Source organism: Perca flavescens, chromosome 13 (genome assembly GCF_004354835.1).
Source record: "Perca flavescens isolate YP-PL-M2 chromosome 13, PFLA_1.0, whole genome shotgun sequence".
NCBI classification, from domain to species: Eukaryota; Metazoa; Chordata; class Actinopteri; order Perciformes; family Percidae; genus Perca; species Perca flavescens.
In genome coordinates, this window is record NC_041343.1 from 19,442,342 (window position 1) to 19,465,333 (window position 22,992).

Here is a 22,992-nt window from a genome sequence, read left to right on the forward strand (position 1 = left end):
GCCTATAGGTTTGTTGCTTAATGATTGAAATACACTCATCGCTGGACAATAGCTCCATGTCATCCATATCAGGGAAAACATAATGAAATACTAAACTATAATACCCCATTACAAGTTCTGCATTAACATTTCACAGTTGTAAAAGAACAGAAGTATTATTAGTAGAATCTTCTCTAAAGCAAAACTTAAAGCATGATCATCAGACAAAATGGCCCATCATTATGGGCTATTACTGGGTTAGGCCTACTCAGAAACTTGTCTTTTGATTCTGTTGTGGCTTTGGGTCTGCCAGACCTCTTCTTGTCAGAGTTTCCCCCAGTTTCTAAGTGCCTTTTGATGGTGAAGAATACTGTACTCACTGACACCTTGACTTTCTTCGCAATTTCTCTGTAGGAAAGACCAACATTCTTAAGTGTTATGATGGTCTGTCTCTCTTCCATTGTTAATTGCCTTTTTCCCGCCAAAGTTTAGTATTAGTATTCAGTAGATATGTAACTACACAGGTCAAACTCAAATGCAGTTTGTGTGTAAAGTGAACCCATTAATGTAGTTTTTTTCAAAAATCTAATTCTTGATTGACATATATATTCCAACTTATTCCAGCTCTTCATTAAAGCACTATGATTTTTATGTCACCGGCGGCGTCAAAGTGTCAGTAGAGAAAGAAAAGACACAGATGTAATGTAATTAAGGTACATGTCACTCGTATTGTGAATATCTGTTTCTTTGCTCATTCTCTTTATTCATCGTCTTGAACACAGGCAGTCATGGAAATCACAGTAACAGCAAGACTGGTGATCGTGTTGATGTAGAAGACAATGATGACGATGATGATGATGATGATGATGATGCCATCAATGGTGGAGATGAAAAAGAGCAAAAACTTGTGTTTTTACCGTTCTGCAGAAAACCTTGGCAGATGAGGCCTCGCTTTCACACTGATTCAGCTTTTTCTCTCAATTCTGTCATTCCTATGTTCTGTCTTTCTTACATCTTTGTTTTCTTTTGTGATGTTTCTTTAAAAAATGCAAAAGTGCTGTGAACAACTGACACCAGTAAGCACCTGAAGTCCAGCCCGGGATCCTGCTTTGACCAACGGAGCCGGGGAGATGGGGGTTGGGGGAGAGGAGGGAGAGAAAGAGGGGTGGAAGTGCAGGAGGAGGGAGAAGAGGAGGAGGAGATAAGGAAGTGTGATAGAAGCGCTGCCCTCTCAGTGCTGGATCCTCCTGATGGACTGAATCTGGGGAGTCTGGGAGTGAGAGCCAAACTCACGATAACACTTGTACTCTCCTCCGCGACAGTCACACTCCATGATGTACTGGTAGCCACGGTAGCCAGGGTACTGGTAGCACACAAAGCTGCAGGAATAAACAAGAACATACTTACTTATTAAATGCATACATTTTAAACAAAATCAAGTATAAACTTAAAAATAGTTATGTATGTAGCTGAAGGTGCCCAAAGCAGATTCTTATTTCCAGCCAGCGTGTGTTTGTAGCTCACTGTTACTCTGGACTAGCTGAAGGTGTGTAACGCTTCACATCAAAAGACATGATGGACTTACGCTCCACTCTGAATGTGCATGGATCCAACCTCGTTGTTCATCCAGCCCATGGCCTGCAGAGAGGGGTAGTCATCACACAGCTCGAACTGACGACCGGTCATGTTCTCCATCTCGAAGATGGTCATGCGGGACTCCTTGTGGTTCTGTTCAAATGAGGAGAGAGGGGGTTTAGCACAATTTGAGATGAAGCTCAGCCTAAAGTGGACTGAGGGCTGTTACTGTGCTGCATGATAAACCTACAGCACAGCAGATGGGCCTGAAGGAGATCATCCTCTCAATGCGGTAGGAGTTGCTGCCACTATAGGCCTCAAAGCGAGGGTAGTCTCCCTTCTCCAGGACAAACTGCTGGCCGCAGAAGCTGGAGTGCTCGTAGCCCACCCAGCTGAAAGCAGAGAGTGAAAATAATAAAATCAGAAACCAAGAAAGTATAAAATTAGCACAATTAAAAAAAAGAAAAAAAAGAAAAGATGCTTAGTTTTTAAATCCGCTTTAGCATTTCAAAAAGTGAGGAAGTGCTCTCTGGGTACTCACGCGCCACACTCAACCTTCAGGGAGCGGATGTTCTCCATCCCACACTCCATGATGTTCTGGCAGCAGGCAGTGAACTCCATACGCCTGCCCTGGAAGTACTCCTGATCGTACACGGTGATCTGTGAAACACAGAAAAATGAATGAAGGTGAATCTGACACAGTTGAGTTAGCCTAAAAAAGACACATAGCAATTGAAAGGGTGCCAAATCATGCATTGGAACTTCTTGCTACTCCCTGTGCTGATGGGTTATGTAGTGTTAAGCGTGTACATCATATGCTTACCTTCCAAGGGCCCATGGGCATGGGATTTGTCTGAGCCATTTTGTCTTGTTTTGCTGTAGTACCTGTGGGGAAATACGCAGACAGTCAGGCCCCCTGATGAAAGAAAACACTAAAAAACAAATCTGTATAATAAATAACCACCTATTCCTCATCCTGTCTGGTACTCTGGGTGGCATTTTAGCTTTCTCAAAGGCTTGTACCTCACTCCCAGGTTTCTCACGAGACATACTGTATAAGCCGATAACTTTCAGCCACCTATTTCCTTTCCTTGATTTGTATTAAAAAAAACTTATTTGCAGTAATTGTAATAAACAAGCCTTTCTGTCTTCACTGCAACCAATCAATGCTCCCTGTTTTTAGTTGATATATTACATTAGAGACCCTTACTACATCATGTCCATAGATTTGGAAACTGTACTGTATTGTCCACTGGTTTGACCTACCCAAACTGGTGAACTGTGTATCGCAGGAGTTCCACTGAACGGTCTGCAGAGATGGTGTGTATGGGGGTATATATACACCCATGGGTGACAGGGGCAGGGGGGAAGGCACGCCTGGACTCGTGTCAGCACTTTGCTTTGGACTCCATTGTGTTGTTGTGTGAGCCACAGAGGGGTTAACACACAGACACACAGTGATTCATGCAAACACAAAGAGGGCACACATCTACACTGCTCTGTGATAAATCTATATTTTGGGGAAAAACAGTAAAGCTTTCTACACCAGTTTGTAGATCAGTTATCAAATAGTGAAATCATAGTTCAGTTTTAAAACATGTTATGTTGCTGTTTTGATATAGTTTAAATTCAATCTTGATTAAATCTAAGGTTTTTGTTAGTAATCATTTACACTAACAACATATTATAGAGGAATATTGTGATTTATCAAATGAAAAAATAATGACACAGTAAAAAGAGGCAAATTCTTCAAAAGCTACTTTTCAGGCACCCTTGGAAAGATTTGCATGCCATTTGTTGCAAAAACTCCAAATAAAGGCATATAGACAATATTAATCAATCATTGGCCAATTAGTCAGTATCTTCTTTACATTATTAGATAATTACATGTATTTAACCAATCACATGCTTGACTCTTGGGATGCTAACATAAATGATAATAACCTTCGGTCTGTAATACAAATATGTATTATATATATTTCCTCATTGTATTGTATGACGTCATAGTGTGTTGTGAGTTTGTCTCAGCATCACCAACTCTGATTGACTTTGCTTATCAATACATGTGCAGCATGTGTATCAGAGATCCTGATTTTTGTTTGTCAAGACTCAGAACAATTGTTTGTCTCCATCCTGTGTTGACTCATTTGAAAATGCAATTCAACGGCAATCTAATTTCCTTAAACTTGAATACCAAGTTTCATGACGGCTGGAAAAACTTGATCAATGACGTTAACACTGGATTTGAAATAGGAAGATGGTGGCCATGTTGGAAATCTAATCAGGCTCTTTTATGTATCATAACAAATGCAGCAATCTATGGTGCGGTGGAAGAGGGACACGTTTGTTGGCAATAGAGTCAAAGCTGAGTAGAGTTTAAACTAAATGGGCAGTAATCCATCAAGAAAGTCTGATGGGTGTTCATATATATATATGTACATACATTTTTATCAAAAAGCAGCCAGCCCAAACAGACTCACACGGTCTGTGAACACCAGCAGAGGACATGCGTTTGTGGTATAAATGTGAGTTGTGAATGAATGTACCTGTTGCTAATTTTGGAAAACCTGTCCAAGTGAATAAATCAACAATGAAGGTTGGCAGGGGGGATAGCAATGGCACCAACTGAACAGGCAAACTGTATTGCTTGAAAGGCCTTATTGGCAGGAGTGGCAGCACGTTGGCATCGACTGATGTTATTGGAAGTTTCACTTTTAGGTAGCAGCGTGAATAGATTATTATTACACAGGGAAAATATAGTGGTAGTTCTATGAACAAAAAAAATACTTTTTCAACTTTTGAATTATCTGTACCATGCTTTTAAATACACTATTGTTAAAGCCGTTCATGTTTTACAACTTATTTAATGTATTCTGAATCAAAATGTATGTTTGGCAGTGTTTTACAGTGTTCTTTATTGTATCATCAAAGCAGGAAAGCATAGAGTAAACAACACAGAGAGAGCAGCTGGTAGGTACATCCTCCTCTTTCCTCTAGCTGCACTGGACAATAAACATTTAGGAATGGCTTACTGAGGTCAGCACATTGCCCAGACTCTGTCTGTGTGTGTGTGTGTGTGTGTGTGTGTGTGTGTGTGTGTGTGTGTGTCCATGTTATTCCGTGATTGTTTCTACAACAGCGAGAGAGAGATACATGTGGACATTACAAATTATATCACAATAAGAATATTTTTGTGAACACATTCTTGATCAAAGTGGATTTGTTCAGGTCAGAATGAGAAAAAGAACAGGCATGTGTGTGTGTGTGTGTGTGTGTGTGTGTGTGTGTGTGTGTGTGTGTGTGTGTGTGTGTGTGTTTCTGCTGATGATAGCAGCAGCAGCTCAGGCGTGACAAAAGGATGAGCAAACTCAGCAGGCCGATGTGAAGAGCCCACAGTGACCATATAGTCGACTCTCAGTGTGCACATGCATCAACATGACAAAACCTCAGATCTTCTATACATGTTTGCCCTATACAGTCTCGCTCTCTCTCTCTCTCTCTCTCTCTCTCTCTCTCTCTCTCTCTCTCTCTCTCTCTCACACACACACACACACACACACACACACACACACACACACACACACACACCAGCCACACGAACAGCCTGCATATGTTATACTAATTACAAAGTAACAAGCTAAAATTTAGAAATCTGTTTTGACATCTGTTTGGAAAAAGGTAGCCTTAAACTTTGTTAACTTGAGAATTAAATATCTGGGTTTTGGTCAGCATATGAATTATATGAATTGAATATGAATTAAATACTCTGGGTCAGGGGAACCCATCGAAATAGATACAGTATAGTAACACAACTCATACTTTTTCTCCAGCTACCCAGTAAAGGACAAACTTAAGTCAATATTAGAAAAAAAAAGTTTTGCAGTAAATGCAGGTTGCCTCTAGGGTGCAACATGTCCACATAAACCCTGAGTTTCCAGGTCTATAATGATGATAATTTAGGGAATCGTCACACTCTTTAATACCGCTCAAGCATTCTGGGGTCAATCAGTGCAGAGCCACATATAAAACATTAATGTAGCTGAAAACTTCCTACAGTGGCTCCTTTAAATCTCTGTCTTTGTCTTAACAAGGGCTTTGTTATTGTGGCTGCTGTTAACTGCAGTTTCAGTTGGTTTGCCACTGTTATCATCACACACAGTGCCACAAGAGAGCTGTGATAGATAATCATGTGTAACTGATACTACGTTTACACTTGGCCGGCTATTTTCATAAACGGACATATTAAAGGTCCCATGGCATGAAAATTTCCCTTTATGAGGTTTTTTAACATTAATATGCATTCCCCCAGCCTGCCTATGGTCCCCCAGTGGCTAGATATGGTGATAGGTGTAAACCGAGCCCTGGGTATCCTGCTCTGCCTTTGAGAAAATGAAAGCTCAGATGGGCCGATCTGGAATCTTCTTATGAGGTCATAAGGAGCAAGGTTACCTCCCCTTTCTCTGCTTTGCCCGGCCAGAGAATTTGGCCCGTCCAAAATGAGAGAGAAACATAATGGCTTTCAAACGAGCAAAGTGGCAGTTGGTCAAGGCCACACCCACACCCTCCACCTTGCCCCCCCTCTCTCCTCCTCAAAAGCATTTAAAGCTACAGACACAGAAATGGCACATCCTAAGGAAAGCTCATTGTGGGACTGGCTCTAGTGGCTGTAATTCTGCACCAAGGCTGAATTTCAGGAAAGAGACTTCAGATACAGTATTGGGGGACCACTAAGGCCTATATAAAACCATCCAAAAAGCAGCATGTCATAGGACCTTTAACCTCTATGTTTTCAAAAATAACATCGTGCACAGCTGTCAGTTTTCAGAAAAGGCGAAAGTTTGGTGTCTGCTTAATCCTTAATTTCAGTGTAATGTTGTAGGTTATTGTTTTAATTTGTTACTTTATTATTTGACATAGGCCTGTTCGGCAGGTTTTATGGGTTCATAGTATGGTTCTGCCTGTGATGTTGGGGGGGGGAGGTGTAGGTCAGCACATATATGTATAAATAGTAATATCAGCAGTAACTGATCTATCCAATTATAATAATGTTTTGAGAAACTAAGTGTTAATGTTGCTTGCTCAGGTTAGCTCACCCTATAATCACCTGTGCAGGTGGTAGGGTCCAATTAGGGCAGGCTGAGTTAAAAGGGGTTCAGGAGAAGAAAGAACAGATTTGGCAGCTTGCTGTTTTTTTTTTTGTTTGCCTCAGTTTCATTTTTTTATTTTGGTTTGATTATGTTTTGTTGTCGTTTTGTTAATAAAGACACAAATTGTGCACTTTAAAAAGCACCTCTCCAGTCTTCAATTGTGACGTATGCATCAACAGTAGAGACAGATATAGGATTAGAAGCTCACACAGTTGTTTATATTCTGCTATCTCCTCAGCTTCTACTACTGTGTTACAATGATCTGATGTTGCCTGTTTATAGGGCCAACATACCAATATATGATCTTTTCAATGCCACAGTTGTGACTGTTTCCAGCAGGAGACAACAGCTATGAATGTAAAGTCTGGAGAAAACGTAGCTAATTACAGGTGATTTCATCAATGTAAATGTAAATGCTACAGATCTTAGACTTAACACATTTGAATGCGATAACTGGAACAAAAGCAGTGGTGGAATAAGTATTCAAGTAACAGTCTTGCATTAAAATCTAAAGTCTTGGGATATTCCCTCTCTCCTATAGGTGTTAACATTATCAACTCAGTGCAGAGAGATATGTTGGATTGACACTCTAAGCCAACTTGTCATGTTTTCTCTAATTTATTACACTTGATGGATGCAATAGGCTACCTGTACTTTTTGTACTTTCATTGTCTTAAAGGTCCCATGACATGGTGTTCTTTGGATGCTTTAATATAGACCTTAGTGGTCCCCTAATACTGTATCTGAAGTCTCTTTCCCAAAATTCAGCCTCAGTGCAGAATTACTGCCACTATACCCAGTCCCACAATGAGCTTTCCTTAGGATGTGCCATTTCTGTGTCTGTAGCTATTGAGGAGGATAGAGGGGGGGCAAGGTGGAGGGTGGGGGTGTGGCCTTGACCAACTGCCACTTTGCCATTTTGAAAGCCATGATGTCTCTCTCTCATGGGTGGGCCAAATTCTCTGGGCGGGTAAAGCAGAGAAAGGGGAGGTAACCTTGCTCGGCCCATCTGAGCTTTCATTTTCTCAAAGGCAGAGCAGGATACCCAGGGCTCGGTTTACACCTATCACCATTTCTAGCCACTGGGGGACCATAGGCAGGCTGGGGGAACTCATATTAATGTTAAAAAACCTCATAAAGTGAAATTTTCATGCCATGGGACCTTTAATTGTACTTTCTCTTTCCATTAATATAAGTGTGTTTTCTTTTGTTTCTTATGTAGGCTACTTATAAAGCAGAGGGAGGGGTACTTTGACAACTTTGGTAACGCCCACCCTTGAATCCATTATCCAATAGATTTGAAATCCTCTTCAGCCAATTATCCAATGGCAATTGTACACCTGTAGGTTGACTATATAGTGTTTGCCTTTCCTCTTTGTCAATTTTTCACTGTTTGCAAATCAGTGTTCTGCATCATCTTTTTGACAGAAAACTTCTTTTACCTCGGAAGTTGTGTCAACTGGATTGTTGCGCGCATTTGTCGGTTGAAGCGCAGATTGCACGCAGAAGCACCAGCAGCACGGCCCCCTCCCCCTCCTTGACAGCAACTGCCATCTGCAGCCTCTTTTTCAGTTTCAAACCCATCTGATTTTTTTTTTTCCCAGAGACTTCAAGTTTGACTTGACAAAACCGAAATAGCGTATCTGAGAGCAGCTGCGCAGAAAAGCAGCAGACATCACATCATCAGCCCGCTCTCCGCATATTGCGCTCAACCAACGAGAGCCGCGGGCGCTGCATGCAAGCCGTCTGCGGAGACAGACTGCAGGCTCATAAAGCCCAAACGGATTTGAATTAGGCACCGGATAACAGACAGCAAACTGTGCATCCTTCGGTGAGGGAGGGAGGGAGGGGGAGAGGGAGGCAACTGTTTTGTATCTTGGAAGCTCTGGGTTAGGAGAGGGGGAGGAGGAGCGGAGAATGAGCTATTCTTGTACCAGCAGAGGCAACAGCCAGGACCCATCAACCGCTAAGAAGGCTGCCGGTAATAATCCGGGCAGAGGCACTGACAGCAGCAGTAGCGGCAGCCCGAAGCAAACGGCATTGATGAAAGTGAAGAAAGGCTGCAACTCGACCGACGTGGGGGTCCCGGGGACCATGGAGGAGGACCTGCAAGGCAACACGGTGATCACTCCGGATGATGTTCTGGGCTTGCAGAACATCACAGAGAGTAAGTTCATTGTCGGTTGTTGATTGACACAAAGCAGGACAAAGGTGTCGAGATGTTACAGCTCCTGTATGAGTCATGTATCACGTCTTTGCCGTTTCCCCTTCTTTATGTAATCTATAGGCCCTATTCAAACACATGATAATGCATCACTGGAGCCCCCTCTCTCCTAAATGTTAACCTGTCTGCATATGTGCTTTAAACCTCTTTTGGTGGAGTCTCCGTAGCCCTGTGACGCTGTCAGCCTACCAGTATTGTGTGGAGGTTAAGTTTAGCACACAATGATTGTGGTGGGTGAGAGGGGTGCTTAAAAAAACGTGTATGTGCAGTTGGAATAAGTGCAACCAGGCTAAAAAACAAGACTTGATGAAGCAGTTAAGGAGTCCCAAAATGCAGATGACCGTTAATTTGCAGTTAATTCTGAACATACATGACTTGCATTGTATCCTCTTCACTTCAGGATGATTTTATTTGAGTAGAAGGGTGCAGAGTGGGGGTGCTGGGGGTCACTGAGGGTGTCATCATTTAAAGCAGCCTCTATGCTTCCTAAGCATGACTTCACTTTAACCAGAGCAGAGAATTAAAACACCCAGGTGTCAGTTTGCGTGTGCTTATAATCCTACACTCGTTCTTTTGAACAGATATCTACCGTAGAGTACAGATATCTACTAACTCAGTTTAACTGTTATAGCTGGAGTTTGCAGTTTAATTCTGCAGTCAGGTAGCTTGATTGAAAATAACCTTATCAGGAAGGTTGTAGACCCCTCATGCGATATGACTGGTATAGTATCAGCAGTTGAAGTAAGTAGCAATACCACAATGTCAAAATCCGAGTAAAAGTACAGACGTATTATCAGCAAAACATACTTAAAGTAGCAAAAGTAAAAGTATTTGTTATGCAGACAAACAGCCGCTGCATTGTTATATTTCTATATATTACATTATTTCATTATTGTTACTGATTCATTAGTGTTGTATTGCCAGACCTATGTCCACAGTGCTGTGGAGTAAGGTCTGTCTACTCCACACACACATTCTAGGATAGGAGAAAAAAACACTGGGTTGTTTACATTTCTTTTTTTGCAAACCCAAGTTCCGGATGCAGCAACTGTGTCAGGCAATTAGCCTGATGAAGGTCTAAGACCGAAACGTTGTATTTTCTAAATAAATAATTGCTTGCGTAATGGTCAGTGTGCGGGATTCTTTCTAGGCAATTATCCTGGAAATGTACTTCAGTTGATACACGCTACTGATGCATTAACGTGTTAGTAGTATATTTTACTCTTGTAAGTCGACCAGGAGAGAATTTTAACTACATGCTAAGTCACTCATAAACCAAGTTGGTATATATTTTCATGGCTAAAGGCCTTTCTTGCCACTTGACTTGAGTCATTTTGATTACCACTATTAATGTTGAAAAGAGCTTGAAATGGCTCATTTAAATTTGTGTATTCATCATGTCTCACTAAGCTATATAAAGTTGCTGATTACTTCATGCAGTTTTTAATTAAGGCACACCCCTAAATCTCAAACAGGCCTCTTATAGAGAAACACATGGAGAGGTGGCAGCCAAGAAGCTCTTATGTGCACAAGAACACCTACATCTATCACCAACTCAGGTCTTAAACCAGTAGTTAGCTAACAGGTGGCCAGCAGGGCATTTGACTATTTAAAGGCCAGTATAATGCCTTACTTAACTCACAACAGCGTTCCATTGGCCGTTACGATACATACCGAGTGTGATAACATGCAAACACTCTTGGAGTTGGATTTTCTCCCAGCTTTAGTTTACATGTACCACTGGTCTTTTTACTCTCTTGTAATTAGTCAGCAAAGATACCTACACTTAAATCATATTTTATCTTATACTTTTCCTCTTTGCCTCTTTTGCCTTATTGCTTACTTTTTCTTATATATAGCTCAGGATAATACAGGATGTTTATGTTGTGATGAGGAATGAGGAACTTTGCTCATCCAGTCCATAATCACAGCTTACTGAGAAGAGGAAGAGCTCTGGGAACATCCTCTGGCTCAGCTTGTTCCTTCCCTCTGATGGTCACCGTACTCTGATGGTTTCTTTAATTGTCTAGCTGTATTTCGACACATCTTTGTGTATTTATCTGTACGTCTGTTGTTGGTGATCCCCATGGTTGAGTCTATGCAGTGGATCGTTATCCAGCTTTACAGCGACGGACAACACGTAATGATTCTGTCTCCCACGCTCAATCCTGTTATGGTCTTGGAGACTCTCACTTTCCTATCTCGCAGCGTCATCGCTGGAAACAAGAGGAGGCATGTGTGAATCACCACAGCAACATGGATACATGCTTGAATCACTACGGCAACGTGAAGCATCTCCCTGTGGTTACAGCCAGTGGAGCGTGCGTCTCTGTTCTCCCACACACTTCCTCCTCTACTTTCCTCCCTTTCTTTCTTCTCCTCTGCTCCCCTGTTTAACAGTGTAGATGTGCTGTCACTTGACGGATTACATAGACAGAAATGGACATATGTACACACTCACTCACGCTTGCTTGACACCGTTTGTGGTGGTCGAACAAAGCAGGAAACAACATGAAGCCCTTCTGTTGCTTTGTGACTCGTTTGTCTGTTTTTTTTTTCTTGCTGCTGCACATTCTCAAGTGGCTAAAATTGATTCCCTCTCGAAGTGACATGATTCACAGTACAGTTCTCAGTTCACAGTCAAAAAGCTGCTTGGAGCACAGAAGAGGAAACTTTGTGTTGGATAAATTCTCAGAAAAAAAGTCTCAGAAAAGTGACTTTCAAATAGCATAAAGTTTGTGAGCTGCAACAGTTATTTTCAGAATGATTTATACTTTCAGATTAATCAATTGTTTTGTTTTCAAGCTGAAATGATTAGTTTACTAACCATTTTGATAACTGATTAGTTGTTTTGCAAATGGCAAAAGTCTTCTGATTCCAGTTTCTCAAATAAGAGGATTTTATGCTTTTTTTTTTAAATCAAATTAGAAATGTAATATCTCTGGATTTTGGGCTTTTGGTCGATCAAAACAATTGAAGACATAACTTTTAGCTATGCGATGTCTCATCGACTAAACGATGTATGTATATTAAAAGATAATCAGCAAAAGTATTGTTAGTTACAGCCTTAATTTTGATTATTAAATGTCCAAAGCTGAAAAATGCCCATCACAACTCACATTTCTTTGTCTTACATTTTAGTAAATCGAATATTTTGGGGTTTTGGACCATTGGTCTAGTCAGATTCAATTGATAAATTGTCCCGACATGGGGAAATACTGGTTAAGGAGGACTGTATTATATATTATTCTATATATGACAACTTGTAATGCATCATCGTACTTATACCTCAGCCGGTTGCTAGCGGTGTTATCCAGTCAGAGGTGTTCCGATGTATCGTTTTAACAGACACCTTCCAGCCAATTAGGAAGAAGTATATTCTGTAGCCACAGTATATATGTTTTATATAGCAGTATACGCAGTATACGTTGCATTACTGCTGTTGGGAGTTTCTGAAATGGGTGACATGGAATTTTATTCATGAACATCACTGATGCAGTTTCACAGCTTTTAAAGGATTCAAAGTGGTGAGATTTATTTTTGTGTCTGCTGAGTGACAAAAGCACTCATACACGCATAACTGGTTCATACTGAACCGGCCTGTGGAACTGCGAGGTCTTCAGTGTGAAAGCAAAATAACCACGTGATTATCTGTGAGAATAAATTCTATTTTTCAACCCAAGAGGTCTGTTAAGCACCCAAAGCTCAAATAATCCACTTAGGCCTGCACTCATTTTCGGCTTGTACTATTTTAGTAGTGTGCTAGTGTAGATCTGATGCAGTTAAATGCTCCATACTGTGCCGTTAAAATGGGGTAGCTGGTGATAAAACAAGGTCAACTTTATTTGCTCGTCAAAATCGTCATGAGATGATACAGATGGGTAATTGGGGAAGGCCCATCACAGATATTGTCTACAACTGAGAGCGTGTCAGAGGCCGCTTTTGGCCAAATGTGAAATGTTTGCAATGAACCTTCATCAAACCAAACTCAGGTTCTCTTCTTTACCTGGTCTTTTTTATTATAATTTCAAAAAACACCATATTTTTGTTCTACTGCACAGGACAGCGCCACTTCTCACAAATACAGATAGAATTGGAGATGAGAAGTTTAACTGCCACGTAACTGTGATCAGCTTTGTGGGAAATGAAGAATCAATGCCACCTGTCTAGTAGTTTAGGCCTAAACATGAATTAGTGGGCCTGGCTATCGAAACAAACTGGATTAACAGAGATAGATTAATTCCATCAGACCTTAAAAAACAAGTTGCATGACCAGAGAAGAGGTAAAAATTGGAGATTCGTCATGCACTAAGATGGAGGGGGGTCACTAAAAGAGGCGTTTTCATCCAAGAGACGCTGTGATTGGTGGATAGGATATGGAGCAGGGGACTGGCAGCGACATAACCAATCACACTATGGCAGACGCTCCACTTAGCAACAACTGCAATATTTAATTTTAAATGAATGTAGCCTACTGGCAGTCTGGCACACGTGGGTGCTCATTTTTTTCCGTGGGTGCTCGGTGCATTCAGAACGAGCTAGCATGCTACGGTTAGCCACCTCGTCTCGGCTACTGATGTAGAAAGCCCTGTCGATTTTGAACAGCTCACCCAGAGACTGAAGGCAGGAATCATTCAGAAACCCGTATCTCGCTCAAAACAAGTTTACAAGTTTGTATGCGTGTGGAAGCACCAGAAACACAAAATAACACCCCAAATCCCAGAATTTTTTTTTTCTTCATAATATGGGCACTTTAAACTGTCTCACATTTTAAAGCCATCCCCATTTTTACCTAAGCACTGTTGCCATGATCCTGTGGTCATCAGCAGGCACATTTCCATATTCTGTAGAGCTCAGCTGATGCTGGATTTACTTGTCTTTAGGAGTTGTGTCAAAGATACTGTAAATACTGCGGAAATCATTTTTTTATCAGTAAACACATTCGTACTTAAAATACTTTGGATGTTTTTAAAAAAAAAGTAAGTTAGACAGTTAGAGAGACAGTTAGAGAGAATCAAATATACATTTAAATATATCTTTGATTAGCCAATGTAGCAAAAACATAGCTCAGCAATATATTGGTGGCTCTAATTGTCTGTTTTTTAGGTTACTCTAAAAATTGCCCACTAAATATCAATATGTGGATGTGTTAAACAGCACCCTATGTGAAGTTTTATATAAATCAGAATGCGAATCAACTTTATTGGCCAGGTTTGCACAAACAAATGAGGAATTTGACTCTGGTTAATCTTTGCAACACTCACTTAACATATAAGAATAAAAACAGAAAAGACATTAAGAAATATAACTAAGTGCAAAATAACAGTACAATAGAATTTAGAAATGTACAAAAAATATACAATAACAATTGAAGAGAGGGAAGGAAAAGTGCAATATGAGTATATAAATTAATGCAAACATAATTGCAATAGCATTTTAAATAAATTGGGGATACTAACTGGATAAATATATTTACTACAAACACCTTAGGTTTTGTGAGATGAAGTGAGAGCATGCAAACACACTGCAAACAACTCTTTGACCTCATGGTACTCCATTAGGAGGCTCAAAGGTAACTCTTAGCACTTGGTTAGCAAATGGACACCAGCTGTGGTTCAGTGTAATATACACATGTGCATATGAACACACACTAAATGCAGAACTGTTATTAGGACTCCTTGCAGCCATAAATGTTGTATGTTATTCATTCAAACGATGTGGCTGCTGAGGGTGTTTGTTTGGTTTGTGTGTATGTGTATGGAGGCTGTGTGAATCTTCATGTGTTGTACGGCAGTTTGATCAGCGCCGACCTTAGCGTTCAGACTGACAGAGGAGCAAAGGCATCAGAGTGTCACAAGGAATCAGATCAGCTCTGTCAGGAACACTCAGCTCATACAGTAAACTGAGTTGACAACACGCTGTGACTTCGGGTTATGGTTCTGTGCTTTGGCATAAATATATAAACATGAAAAATAACATGCAGGGAGTATTGTAGATAATCCTCCAGGGGGTGTTAATGTAGAAATAAACACCATTCAAGAAGCAAAAAGGCTCCAGTTTGGTAACACTGTAAGTAAGTGTCTAAAACACTTTCATCCTAATTGGTCCTGACCTACATATTATCTCATTTACATTTTACACTTTGCAACACTGGTGAACTACTACTAATCGTTGAAATGATATCCAATCATTTCCCTCATTTTGGCTGCTGGAGAACAGCACAAATAGCATGCTGTTTGATTAGGGTGTTGCTGTATTTATAAACTTAATTTAATTATAACATTAATTTGTGTCATCAAATTAATCCTTCTTTTCACTCACATTGGAGCCATCATTTTATGTCCTTGTGTAAATGATCTTTTTAGTTTAGTGAAGCTGTTTGTAAATGAATTGTTGAACATGTTTCTGATGTTTAGTAATGATGATTGAGATATCACTGATATCAAGTCATGATTTAATGATGCAGGGGCGATCAATAGTCACAGCCATGCGTAATTGTCGGTTGCCAGGTGTGTTGCATCAGCAGTAAATTTCAAGTCAGACCTTTTCCCCTCAAGTGTGATGTCAGTCGGTTTTCTACACACATCCTTATCTGCCAAACTAAAAGACATAACTACATGCACTGTTGCACTGGCCCCTCAAGGAAAAACCTTATTTATCGTTTTTAGAAATATACAAAATTTAGTTACTGACTTAATCAATTTAGCAAAATACTTTATATTGTAATAGAAATAGGAAAAGCAGACCTGCATGAGATTCACATTTGAGATCTGATAGCAACATCTGGATATTGTCATGTTTTTTTTTTTTTGGCTGGAAGCTATCAATGTGTCATAAAGAACAGCTGGTGGGTTGATTAGCCGATCAGAGCTGCCATCGTTGGCGATTAAATGATCCCTCACTGTACCGATAGACGTCCATGTCTCCACTGCTGTTACTGTTGGTCTTTGAGCAGACAGACGTGGTCGGCTGTCAGCGGACACACTGTGTGTCTGTGTGACAAACGCATATCTGTTAACGTGTAATCACTCACATTTACTGACTCTCTGCTTCTCTCGAGGCTGCTCAGACCTGCAGTGATCCACTCTCAAATCCCTGAAACAACGTTACCCCAAATGTATTAATTTATTTTTAATCCGTGTGAGCTTTTTGGCTGCTGGTGTGAGGCAAAGGAGGGAGCAGGCCTCGGTGGAGATGATGGAGTTGCATGTTGCAGTTACAACTGCCAGCCTGCAGTAGCATCGGATCAGGCAGGAAGCAGAAAGTGTCTGTTGTGCCAGGGGAATGCTAATAAGCAGTGACACTGCCTGGTGAGGGCAGGAAGGATTAGAGGAATAAAAATAACTCCTCATCGTGTGTGTGTGTGTGTGTGTGTGTGTGTGTGTGTGTGTGTGTGTGTGTGTGTGTGTGTGTGTGTGTGTGTGTGCGTGTGTGTGTGTGTGTTTTTACATTACAATTCATGTCAAAAATGTACTTCAAATGGTCACAGGGAGCTGTCAAAAAGTGAAACTGATTTGAAATGGGTTTGAATTATTATATTATATGAATAATATATGAATATATTGTTCATTCATTGTTTTATTGTACAAGTTTTTGGGTAGGTCAAGTTTAGAGCGCATGTTTCAATATAGCCACTTAGAGAGTATTTATTTTCTAGTTCTCTGTTGCTTTTTGTTCATGGAGAGGTTTGAATGAAAAGCAGCTCTTGAGATTACAGCTTCCTGACATCCGTGCAACTAGTGCTTGTTACTGTAAGAGAATAATTTCTTTGTTTGCAGCGGTTAACGTTAAAACAACATAACTAGTATTTATTTTCAGTCATAATTTCAATCTAATATTTTTGCTAATTATATTCATTAATAAAGAAAATTTAATAAACATATTTAAGAGCTGCAAACAAGATTTTTAATATTGTAATAAAGTAACTGATCTTCTTGGGGCGGGAATTTGTTTAAAAATCCTCATTCGTGGTGTCAATACAATACCGGAGTTTCAGAGCCAAGAACATGTTTGTTATCTTTAACATGTTTTAAACCTTTTATTAGTTACCAAAAGTGCTCTGTGAATCACTGTTACAATAAACGTTGCCTATATGAAATATAATCTAAATCAGGAAATATCTGATCAAAGAATACGTTTTAAAAAAAAGTCTACAAATCTCTTTCAATCCCAACCATCACCCTCTGCTATGAACACATTTCGCTCTCAAAAAGTATTGAGGTTTGATACTGAGGCCTACTGCTTTTTTCTAATAGGATTTATTGATCAGGGAATGAATGTATGCTACTTGATGTGTTTTTATAAAAAGTGTATTTGTGTCTAATTTGTAACTCAATTTCATCCCAATTTTCTCTCTCTCTCTCTCTCTCTCTCTCTCTCTCTCTCTCTCTCCTCCCCCCCCTCCCTCTCCCCCATTCTCAGATTATCTGTGCAGCTCAGACGAAAACATTTACAACATTGACTTCACCAGGTTCAAGATCAGAGATATGGAAACCGCCACAGTGCTGTTTGAAATCACCAAACCTCCATCCATAGGTGAATCAATTGAGATGGATTTCTTTCACTTAACCTTTATTATACCATGAAAATATATATAAAATAAGTATTATAATAATTAGTAAACAACATTATACATACCTGCAAACTAGTCGCTTTTCGGCGAAAATCGCCGTTTTGAATAGGGAAAATGTCATCCACATGAATCGTATAGATCCAAAGAGTTTTTATTTTGGGGGTACATATTATAATATTATAAACGGGAGTTTCAAAACTTACTGCGGTCTTCTTCACAATAACACATCTTTGGTGATACGTCACGTGAGTCATTTGACCAATCAGAATCACTGACATTAGTTTTGAGGTTAGTGCTGTTATCTGCCAACAATAGAATTGTTTTCTCTAACATTGTTGTTAACATGACTGTTAACCGATAACCAAGACTCTGTGCTAATACGGCCTGAATAGCAATGCAGATTTCGATGCCACTTTATTTTTGTCGTTTAACAGGAATTTACTGGTGAAATAAGTTACTGTTATTACATTTTTAGTAAAACATTTAGTTTTGACCCTGTGGCCTTAGCAATAAACAATCCATTATTTAATGTTGTGTGTGTGTGTGTGTGTGTGTGTGTGTGTGTGTGTGTGTGTGTGTGTGTGTATATATATATATATATATATTGTGTGTATATATGTATATATAAATAAATCATTTTAAGGCACCGGCACCGTTTCAAAAATGTCTTTTTTAGCTCGGGGGTGGGTGGCTGTATAAAATGTGTCACCTTTTTCAGCCCTTCTGAGTTTGCAGGTATGATTATCAAACTGCCTCATGCATGCAGGCTGCACACATCCACTAAACAAACCCAGTACCTTACCACCACTAATTGTTTTTTTAGCAAACATGAAGTGGAATATAAACCTAGCACTTTCATGGTAAATTCAATTTTGGGTTGTTTAATATTCTTTGTAGTAACATGTTTGTTTTCACTCAACCACATTCAGGCCAGGGAAAATGTTTCATTATATTCTGTTTCCGTTCCACACAAACATCAGACAAAGCAGGAGAGAAGAGGGATGTTGACCCAAACGCCGGCCGATTTGTCCGTTACCAGTTCACCCCCGCTTTTCTCAGATTGCGACAAGTTGGAGCCACGTAAGTCAAAACATGTGTTGATCTTTATTTACACGGATGTGTCCTCTCTCTCTCTCTCTCTCTCTCTCTCTCTCTCTCTCTCTCTCTCTCTCTCTCTCTCTCTCTCTCTCTCTCTCTCTCTCTCTCTCTCGCTGTCTGGGATTTCGCTGTATCACTCACCTTTTTCTGTCTGTCTTCATTCCTCCAGAGTTGAGTTCACGGTCGGAGACAAGCCAATAGAAAACTTCAGGATGATCGAGAGACATTATTTTAGAGAGAAGTTGCTCAAGAGTTTTGACTTTGAGTTTGGCTTCTGCATGCCCAGCAGCAAGAACACCTGTGAACACATCTATGAATTCCCACCTCTGTCTGAGGACATCAGTAAGTAGGCCTATATGTTTTTGTGTGTTTGCTTTGTAGCTGACTTGGCATAAATACTAGATTATTAAAACAGTTGTCGATTAGTTTTCTGTTGATTGAGTAAATGATTAATTGCACACTTGTTTGGGCTCACAAGAGCAGTTCGACCAAAGAGTCATCTTTTCTTTTCGGATTGTTTTTTTTTTTTTTTTTTTTTTTTTGAAGGATTTGTTTAGTGTCCTAAAGAGGTGATAGTGTCCAGTGTATTTCACAAGAAACAAGCCTACAGCTAGGGTTGGGTGCCGAAACCCGGTTCCACTATGGAACCGTTTCCTACGCAACCGATAGGAATCGGACCGGATTAGAACGCAAATTTCAGTTCCTCATTTCGGGTCCGCTTAATGTGTCGACTGAAATATTTTTCCCTTTGTCGCTCTGAAACAGATTTAAATATATCACACTTTCTCTGTAGTCTATCGTTAGCTAGCTACCATCAATGTAGGCTACTTTTAAAATGCCATATTTTCCCTATGGGCTCACTAAAACGTACATAAAAGCATATTAACCATTCACTGCATGTGATCACTAGTAAACTTATTACTTACAAGAATCGGTTTAGGAATCAGAATCACTTTAAAAGTACCGGTTAGGCATCGGAATCGTAAAAATCCAAACGATACCCAACCCTATCCCTTCTAGCATCTTTGTGATGTTGTACTTAGGCACAGCGGTGCTTTGAGTTTAATGCTCACATCAGCATGCTAACATGCTCACAATAACAAGGCTAACATGCTGACGAAAAGCAGGTATAATGTTTACCATGTTCACCATCTTAGTTTAGCTTGTTAGCATGCTAACATGTGCTAATTAGCACTAATACAAAGTACAGCTGAGGCTGACGGGAATGTCATTCGTTTTTCCTGTGGGGGACATAAATGTCTATACTAAATTCAATGGAAATCTGTCCTAAAGCTGAGTCATTTTATTTAAAACCACAAATGTCAACCTCATGGAGGAAAAGTCAGCCATGCTGCTAGCATAGCTAAAAACATGTGTGTTATTCTTTGTTATCCTTTTAATCATCTTGGGACCCCTTGGGGGGGCACAAGCCCTAGGTTGGGAACCAGTGCTCTAACAGCAGTGATGTTTTTGTGTCTGCTCACAGTCAGAGAGATGGTCCTGCACCCGTATGAGACACAGTCCGACAGCTTCTACTTTGTGGACAATAAGCTGGTGATGCACAACAAGGCGGACTACTCTTACAACGGCGGGACATAGAGATGACACGCTGACACGAGAGACAGGTGGATGTATGGACTGACCTAAGAGACGATCGGAGTACACTGGTGGAGTAAACATGCTGTAAATCCAGTATGTCTCTCTCTGTTTATTTCTGTCTTTCTTACGCTGAGAGATCGCCATCCAGAAAGTGAGTTCGTGTGTGTGTGTGTTTTTAGCTAAGCCTAAAAAAAAGCCCCACACACAGTTCACAGCTTGTGTGGCGTTGCTGTTACAAAGTGTATTTGTGACATGATAAACCAGCAAGTAAGCAACTTTTTAGGAAATATCAGATGGTTTTTCGCTCTCAAAAAAAGAAAAAAAGACTATCTTCAAATATTCATAAAAAATATTTTTTTCATTCCTGTAATGTTAGTGTGTAGGAACAAACATTGCATCTAAAAATGTGTGTTTTTAGGACTTAAGTCATAGTGTTTGGGGAAATTATTTCCCGGATTCAATGAGTGAGTATGTGTGTTTGTGTACTTTGTATGACTGTCTGTCTGAAGCATGACTTATAGTCTGAGAAAAAGAAATACTAATATTTAAAGAATAATGTGGTCATCTGGTGTGCAGAGGTCGAATAGATTTCCAAAACCTGTTAGCACATTTTTCTACACAGTAAGCAGTAGTTGGTTCATCAGACAGGTTTCCTCTTTTCGTCCCTTTGTTCCGTATTTATTTCTCGAGTCATGTGACCCGTTTTAACTGTAGGGCACATGTGCTTATTGTCTTTGCTCAAAGCACAACATCTCTGCAGCTTTGTCAGCTGTGTACTAGCTGCACTTTTCCAGCCTCATGTTGCTATGTTTAGGCGATAAAGAAGTTGTTAAAACCTTTTGTAAAGTTGTGTGTCCAAGTTTAAAGTTTTTGCTGTTTGGAAACTTTTCATGAGAGAAGAAAAGGAAAACTTGTAAATGTTGATATTTTTCAGTCAGATTTGTGTTGCAAAAAGGAAGATTTGAGGTAATGTAGCAGAAATCACCCTTACATGTTATATAGTTTTGTTTGTACAAGTATTGTGAAGTTAAATTTTGTTTCTGTGGCAGTCCTCATGTCTTTTATGTCCATGTGTTGTTTCTCTGTTGTCTGATTGCTGCTATCTGATCGCTCATTTCTGTCTCATTGTTTTCAGAAACATTCCGGTGAGTAAGGACCTGAGTGTGTTGATCTCTTGTTATTTGAGGGCATTTATTACACAGGGAATCAGTAACTGATCTGTCTTAGGACAACTCTAAATTGTAATATGCACACTTTGCTTCCTCTCTGTCTGTGCTGAGACGCAACCAATCTACCTTTTTTTCAAAATATCTGCACATAAATGTGTGATTTGATTCACTATATAATCAGTTTAGTGATCCTACTTAAATTGCCGTAAACTCCACCCACCTGTTGCAGAAAGTGTATTCAAACAAATGCTGCAAATGATTTGCAAATACTAGTTGAGCCAGGTCTATGAAGAAATGCAACCAGTTTAAAGGATATTACTAAATGCAGCTGTTGTGTTCAGATCAACACAAGAGAAGGGTGGAAATTGATTTTAGATTGTCTTTAGCTTAAAGTGATTAAAATCCGGGGGACTTTTTTTTGGGCCGATTACACGTACAGGGAATAAAGTAGCAAATCTGCTAAAAGTAGTGAAATCAACACCTGAGATAATAACAGATTGACTTGAATTATATGTCATAAAATGTAACGCAGATATGTAGAACACATTTATTTATGACCAATTGTGACTCGTGTACAAATTATTTTGAACTCATGTAAAGTTTTTGACGATTCAAATGTTGGTAAAAAATAAAGATTTACGGGATTTTTTTTGAAATATCAGTGTCTTGACTCTTAATATTGTGAATGACAGAGTTCACACTGTTCGTATGATGATGCTTTATTTTCAGAATACAAAGAGCTACATAAATGTGGAAAAAAAACAGTGCTGGGATGTCCTGTCGCTCCTCTCCATGTTCAGTTTATTACATTTACCTGCAATAACCACAGTAGATAGGCATACTGACCTTCGCTACAATCGTATCCTGTTGGCAGTCCCTTATCTCAAAGTTATTCTTCAACCAGCCTTTTCATCTGTACTCACTTGTGCAAGTGTGCACAGTATTAGTAACCCCTTCCTGCTATTGAGTTGTGTGCGCTGCTTTCTGTGTTTTAACTTCCTCAATACTAAAGGATGTTTTTCAGTGTCACCTGCACTTTGTGTACATGTCGGCCTAATTACTGGAATGGATTTGTTAGATAAGATTGACGCCGCTCTCATGTTTGTCCCTTTAGTGTGAAGCTGGAGTGAGGAGATGGTTAACTTAGCTTAGCATAAGACCCATAACACAGCTGAAGGTAAACTAAATTGACTAGCAACACCTCTAATGCTCACTAAGTAATATGTTATATCTTGTTTATTCCGTACAAAAACTAAAACGGCAAATTTTGGTTTACACCTCTGTTTTTGTAAAGATAAAACAAACAACATTACATGTTAATTAGTGAGTTTTAGAGGTGCTGGTAGGGTTTTTATTATTTTTTTTCTTCTTTTTTTTTACCTTCTGACAAAGCTAACCAGCTGTGGCTGTAGTTTCACATTTACCATACAACTATGAGAGTGGTATCAATCTTTTCTCTGCAAGAAAACAAATAGCGTATTTACCAAAATGTCAAAATATTCCTTTAGTTGCTTTTTAGAGCATATTTCAAATATAAGATTACAAATCACCAAAAGTTAACAAATGTAAATTAAATGCTTGTTAAAAGTAAAAACAGTGCGACAAAAATACTGATACAAAATAAAAGGT

General features: G+C 39.6%; 2 protein-coding genes across 3 annotated transcripts; one reads left to right on the plus strand and one right to left on the minus strand.

The window, feature by feature from the left end:
* Positions 1-1,210: 1,210 nt before the first annotated feature.
* On the minus strand, positions 1,211-6,874 carry LOC114567179 (beta-crystallin A1). 2 transcript variants are annotated; one of them, XM_028596140.1, is made up of 5 exons: positions 6,833-6,874; positions 2,096-2,214; positions 1,805-1,946; positions 1,565-1,707; positions 1,211-1,358 (listed from the first exon to the last, which is right to left on the minus strand). In XM_028596140.1, the coding sequence occupies exons 1-5, from the start codon at positions 6,872-6,874 to the stop codon at positions 1,211-1,213; spliced, it is 594 nt and encodes a 197-aa protein (XP_028451941.1). The 2 variants fall into 2 exon arrangements, with proteins under 2 accessions (XP_028451941.1, XP_028451942.1); XM_028596141.1 differs by lacking the exon at positions 6,833-6,874 and adding an exon at positions 2,378-2,416.
* Positions 6,875-8,575: 1,701 nt separating this feature from the next.
* unc119a2 (unc-119 lipid binding chaperone a2) lies at positions 8,576-21,997 on the plus strand. Its single transcript, XM_028595977.1, has 5 exons — positions 8,576-8,868; positions 17,347-17,460; positions 18,478-18,577; positions 18,765-18,937; positions 20,082-21,997. Exons 1-5 carry the CDS (start codon positions 8,619-8,621, stop codon positions 20,192-20,194), a joined length of 750 nt encoding a protein of 249 aa, XP_028451778.1. The 5' UTR covers positions 8,576-8,618; the 3' UTR covers positions 20,195-21,997.
* The last annotated feature ends 995 nt before the right edge of the window (positions 21,998-22,992 follow it).